The 6000-nt window shown below is 36.5% G+C and overlaps 1 protein-coding gene across 1 annotated transcript; it reads left to right on the top strand.

Moving 5' to 3' along the window:
- Nucleotides 2832-4175, top strand: LOC105157482 (putative late blight resistance protein homolog R1B-16). Its single transcript, XM_011073887.1, has one exon. It carries the CDS (start codon nucleotides 2832-2834, stop codon nucleotides 4173-4175), a length of 1344 nt encoding a protein of 447 aa, XP_011072189.1.

Genomic DNA, 6000 nt, shown 5'->3' with positions numbered 1-6000 from the left:
TTTGGTTTTTCTCTGAGCATATATAAAACAAATTAAAGGAGTGGATATGTTGTTACTATGTGATTGGTTTGATTGGAATGTAGTGTTAAACATTTACAACACATCGCCCAAAAATAAATCATTAATATCTTTTCTCAAAATATGGAAAAAAATAGAATTTTCACATTTTTTTCCCTTCTTTCTTAGAATTGTATACTACAATCACTACAAAAAAAATTAATTATTGAGACAGAAAATATCCGTTTCAGCTTCGGACGGTTTTGCAAAGGCTTTATGGCGGATGTTTAACAATTTCTGGACAATAAGACCATTTTTAAAAGGTGTTACAAAATGAGGTTCATCACTTTTTATCTAAAAAAACCTTTCAAAAAGTGTCTCATCCTACATTTGGGACGGTTAATTAGCGAGGGATGTAATCCATCTCAAATTTGAGATGTTTTGGTTGAATTGTTATGGTTCCATGACCAAAATAATAGCTTGTTGCAAACTTGATGCTAAATTCCTGGCAATATTAAATGAAAATATCTAAGTTGTTATTTTTAAATAATAAATAAATGACATTGTATAACTTCTTTTGCAGTGGATTATGGAATGGATTTTGTGGTGGGCGTCTATCCAAAAAAAAATAAAAAAAAGCTATTTAATCAACACTTAGACTTTTTAAGGGGGCTCGATGCAAATTTATTTTAAATTTGTCCTGTTCTTTTGGGTGTTTGGGACAAATATCCATCACATAGCCGTTGCAAATATTTTTTATTTTTTGGTAAGCAAATTCCACCCCAAGGTCATTGCAAATCTATTGCAAATTTAATTAAAGTATTATCCAATCAGATATATACATCTCTAATTCATTGCAAATTTGGGAAGGATATATTTCAATAGTCCCAAATTTTTTCAAAAGAAGTGACTATGATCATTGCTTATATTTCAAAGTTTTGAATGATGTTCCTATCTTTCTCGTTTTGTACGTTGACGACATGCTTATTGCTAGTCCTAGCATAAAACTGATTGAATCTTTGCAAAATGATCTTTCCAAAAAATTTGAAATGAAAAACCTTGGTGACGCAGAAAGAATTCTTGGCATGGATATTTGTACAAATAGAAAAAGTTTTTCTATACTCTTAAAACCCACTTATGTGCCCTTAGTTGCTCATTTTCAATTATGCAAAAACCAATGCCCTAAAACCTCTTCTGAAAAAGAGAAAATGAGTAAAGTTCCTTATTCTAATGTTATTGGGTCCATAATGTTTCTTATGGTATGTACTAGACCCGATATTACATATGTTATAAGTTGTTTGAGCAGGTACATGTCTAACCCGGGACCTCCCCATTGGGAGGCTATTGTTCCTAAGGTACCTACGTGGTTCGGACAACATAGGTATAAATTTCTCCAAATTTTCTGACTCTATTAATCTTATTGGTTATGTTGACTCTAATTATGCTAATGAAGAAGATAGTAGGAAATCTACTACCTCTTATATTTTCACTTTTTGTGGATCATGCATAAGTTGGAAGTCCCAACTACAACACATTGTTGCACTATCTACTACTGAGGCCGAATACATTGCTACTACCGAAGCTTTCAAAGAAGCTATTTGGCTCGAGAGCCTTATTAAAGAAATTATTTTCTAAAAAATCGGTTCACTGTTTTCTAATAGTCAATCTTCTATTCAACTTTGCAAAAACCTTGTTTTTCACGATAGGACTAAGCACATTGACGTTAGATTCCATTTTATTCGTGATATTGTAAGCAAGGAGGTTATCAAGTTGGAAAAGGTAAGAACTGAGGAAAACCCAGCAGATATGGGTACAAAGAGCCTTCCTATTGAGAAATTTATTAACTGTTTAAAAATCTTAAAATTAGCCCCTGACTAATTTTGTTGTATTTTCTTGCAGGTACAAAAGGGGCGGGCCCCTAGGCTATGATGACAAAACCAGATCCAACAACTTCGGACCTCGTCCTTGGAAAAGACTTAGTATAAGGTGGAGTGTGTTATTATTTTCTGTGGCCCAAGTGATTTCTTAATGGCCCACTCTAATTACCCAAGAACCGGCCCATCTTGGCAGCCCAAGAACCCAACTTGGTAAAACCCGACCCATTCCCCCACTACTTATGTCTACGGCTGAACCCTAATCTCACTATCATCTCTCTCTCTCTCTCATTCTTGCGCCGACAGACGTCTTCTCTCTTCTCCTCTTTTCTTCTGTGATTCTATTTTCCTCTTTCCTCTTCTCACCGGGATCTATGGCTCCCTTCCTAAACCAACTTGATTGTTTTTGGAAGGTAACCAAGACCTTCCTTCTTCACCGTTTTGTTCGGCCCTTTAAATAAGAGACCTCGTCTCTTTTCTCAGACACCGAATAAAAATCATCCAAAAGGCTTTGTGCATTCCCTTTGTGAAACAGTGAAGCTTGAGGGTCTTTGTGACCGAGAGATAAAGAAATCTGAGTGATTGGGGTTTTGTGGTCGTTTTCGTGAGGTTCCTTGGTGTTACCGTGGGTCAGTTTCTTTTAGGTATGGAACTCTTGTGACCGGTTACCCCATACTGTTGGATCTGGTTGGATCTGAACCTGTTATCTCTATTAATATAGTTTTGTTCTTTATTTCTCTATTTTTGTTTCACTGTCTATATTAATTCTGTAATATTCGGGTTGTAACTATTTTGGAGTTTCGTACTCCAATCTTTGTAATAGTTGATTAGGATTGTCTGATATCCACTTAACAATATCGTTCGTAATTCTTATAAGGATGGTTTTCTTGATCCTGTGTTCGTCCGTAGCAAAGACTTTGAGATCCAATTCCAATATCGTTCGTAATTGATATGAATTTGATGGCTTCTCTTGCACAAAATATCTTGTTTGCCTGTTTCAACAGAATCCAATTCCATTTCCCCATCCGCATATGGGTTTATGTCTCTCAAGAGTTCACAAGAAAAGACATCTTTCTTACCATTCTGAGAAGTCTTACTGGGCTCAATGAGGACATGTATCGCAAAAGTGATCAAGAGTTAGCACGACTAGTTGCGTTTTATTTAGAGAATCGGAAGTTCTTGATTGTCATGGATGATGTTTGGACACCTATGAATTGGGAAAAACTCCAGATTGCTCCCCCAAAGAGCAATATTACTGTGGGTAAATTCTTAATTACCACTCCTCATCTTGAAGTGGCTCAGTATGTTAACCAAAATAGGCCACCCCACAATTTGCGTTTCTTGACTCAAGAGGAGAGTTGGTTGTTGCTGTGTTTGGAGGTTTTCGGTAAGCGAATGTGCCCTCCTGAGTTGGAAGATCTAGAAAAACTAATTGCAAATCAGTGTGACGGGTTACCCTTGGCAGTTGTGGTTATAGGAGACATTCTTGTCAACAAAAATTCAGATTTAGATGACATGAGTTCAAGAAAGAAAACATGGGCAGAAGTATCTAAAAGTGTGAGTAAATATCTTAGTGGGGACCCGGAAAGACGTATGGAGAAAACTATAGCATTGAGTTATGATGACTTGCCTCGTCACCTCAAAGCATGCTTTCTCTATTTGGGGATGTTCCCGAAAGACTTTGAGATCCCTGCTTGGAAATTAATCTGCATGTGGATTGCAGAAGGATTCATACAAGAAAAGTTTGGTATTAACTTGGAAGAAACTACATACAACTACTTGGAGGATCTTATTAATAGGAATTTAGTAAGAGTTGAGAAAAGGAGACCCGATAGTAGAGTTAAAACATGTCGCATTCATGTGATGCTACGTGACTTTTGCATAAAAGAAGCTGGGAACGAAAGGGAAAATTTTCTCCAAGAAATGGAAAGGTCTATCTATGGATTTGAACCTTCAATTTCTGAATTACAAAAGTTTCGTCGTCTTTGTATTCATTCCAGCATCCTAAACTTTATCTCTTTCAAGCCTTATGGTCCTCGTGCCCTGCCAACGGAAAACGCTTCAGCCATTCCTGCAGCTTTCAAATTGCTCAGAGTCCTAGAAGTCAATCCCATCAAATTTACAAGAATCCCTGCTGACATGTACCAGTTGGTTCAGTTGAGGTATCTCTCTCTGTCCATCAATTTAGCAATCCTTCCTGAGGCTTTCTCAAAGCTTTGGAACATACAAACTCTTATCACATTTAATTCCCAACATTTGAAGACTCCATCAAATCAAGATAAGATAAAACAATATGAAATTTAAGTTTTTCTTTTTAGTCATGATTAGTCAATAATTTTCATACTTATCTATGACAAAGGCATTTGTTATGCTCCTTACTGGTCAGGTTAGTCTTAGTGTTAATTAAATAGTAGTCAAGTTAGTCTTGGTTTAATTAATTTCTATTATAAATTGCAGGTGACTGAAATAGCTCCAATACGAACACTATAAACTCCGAACAATCAAGAAAATTTGCCCAATGCTTAGTTAAAAGTGTATTGCTCTCCATCCATTTGTTTGTTGCTTTACTAAATTTTTCAAATTGTTTCTAGACTTCTAGTATATTATTACTATTTTTTAGGTATAAGGATTATATTATATTATATTATATTATATTATGTGTTGTTCTTATTGCAGAAAAAAATTCATATCCTTGCTTTACTAATATTTTCAATAATAAATAAAAATTAGTTATAAAAGAATAATAATCTATCAACAGAGAGCTATATAAAAAATTTAACACCTTTAAACTATTTGATAATGATAAGTATATTTAACTAAAATAAATAAATATATAAGCAAATAATGTTTCTACTTGATTAATTTGTTAAAAGATTAAGAGTATTAATTTATTTAAAAATATTAGTTTACTAGGACACAATAAAATTTAAAATGAATAGCATCGAAATAATATATAAAATACTAATATAAATTGCAAAAACTATATATATATATATATATGTATGTATGATGTGTGATGGGTATGGCCCTTCAAATGACGGCCCAACAACAAGCTAGGAGGCCCAATACTTCCTTCCATGGGCACGGCCGTTCTGATGAAGGGAGCCCGCTTCATGAAGCCCAATGATTGTAGCCCAAACACCAACAGCTGGCCCGGCTCCTATACACACGTCTCTCTCTGAAGCCCACGTGACATATACTTGGACCTTCTACGTATGCTCTTTGACCAGAGTGGAGTACGTGTAGCAGGGAGGTTTTCCTCAAGAACTCGAGCTCTTGAATTTAGCAGACTTCTTATGGACTAGGAGTCATCCTCAACCTTGGACTCTCTCCCTCATCTAATTAATAATTCTAACAACGCGATTCCTAAAAAATTGGACTTGATCATGCCTTATCTTGACTAATTTTATCTGTTCATCGCAGAAATAGGAGGCAAGATTAGTTGCTTGGTGAAGGAGGACACTTTATCTCATCCCTAGGCGGGGGAGGGGGGGTACCTTTATCAGACGAAGATTTGGCTATTATTCTGCTACATTGCTACATTTCTCTCTATTTTTCATCATCATGCTTCATTCTCTTAACGTTTTTTATTATTTTGAATTATTAGTCTTCAAATCCAATACTAATTTGGGCGTCGAAATGCTAACATTTTGTTTTGTTGGTCTCTTCCTTTCGAATTCTTTCCTAAGCAATGCAGACCCATCGCACAAGTCCGCATCCATTGGACCTGTACTAAAATCACACGCATCAATTGATAGTCTGTGGGGAATTTGAGTTAAAGGCGTAAGTTACTATAGAAACCCCCAACAATCCTGGTAAGAAGCAAAAGGCCGTGGAGGCATCCGGCAACAATCAACCTTTGTAGGTTGTCATAGGCACCTTCCTAGCCTCGATTGGAGGAGGATCTGTCCCCGCTTTGCCAGCGTCGTTGCTGTCTCCCAAAGTGATGGACCCTTTAGTTGATCTTCCAAGGCGAAGCACCTCCTCAAAGATCACTTTAGGAGAACTTTCCCCAACCTTGTTAGGCGCAATTTAGCAGGTGGTCGCAACAGCAATACGGGAGCAAAATAGCGGTACTAATCCCTGCCCGCGCAGCCCCTGTGGGGGAAGTAGGCATCCTTGAAGGAGG

This window comes from Sesamum indicum, linkage group LG3 (genome assembly GCF_000512975.1).
Source record: "Sesamum indicum cultivar Zhongzhi No. 13 linkage group LG3, S_indicum_v1.0, whole genome shotgun sequence".
NCBI classification, from domain to species: Eukaryota; Viridiplantae; Streptophyta; class Magnoliopsida; order Lamiales; family Pedaliaceae; genus Sesamum; species Sesamum indicum.
The sequence above is the reverse complement of the archived record's forward strand: the minus strand, read 5'-3'. Positions and strand labels throughout refer to the sequence as shown.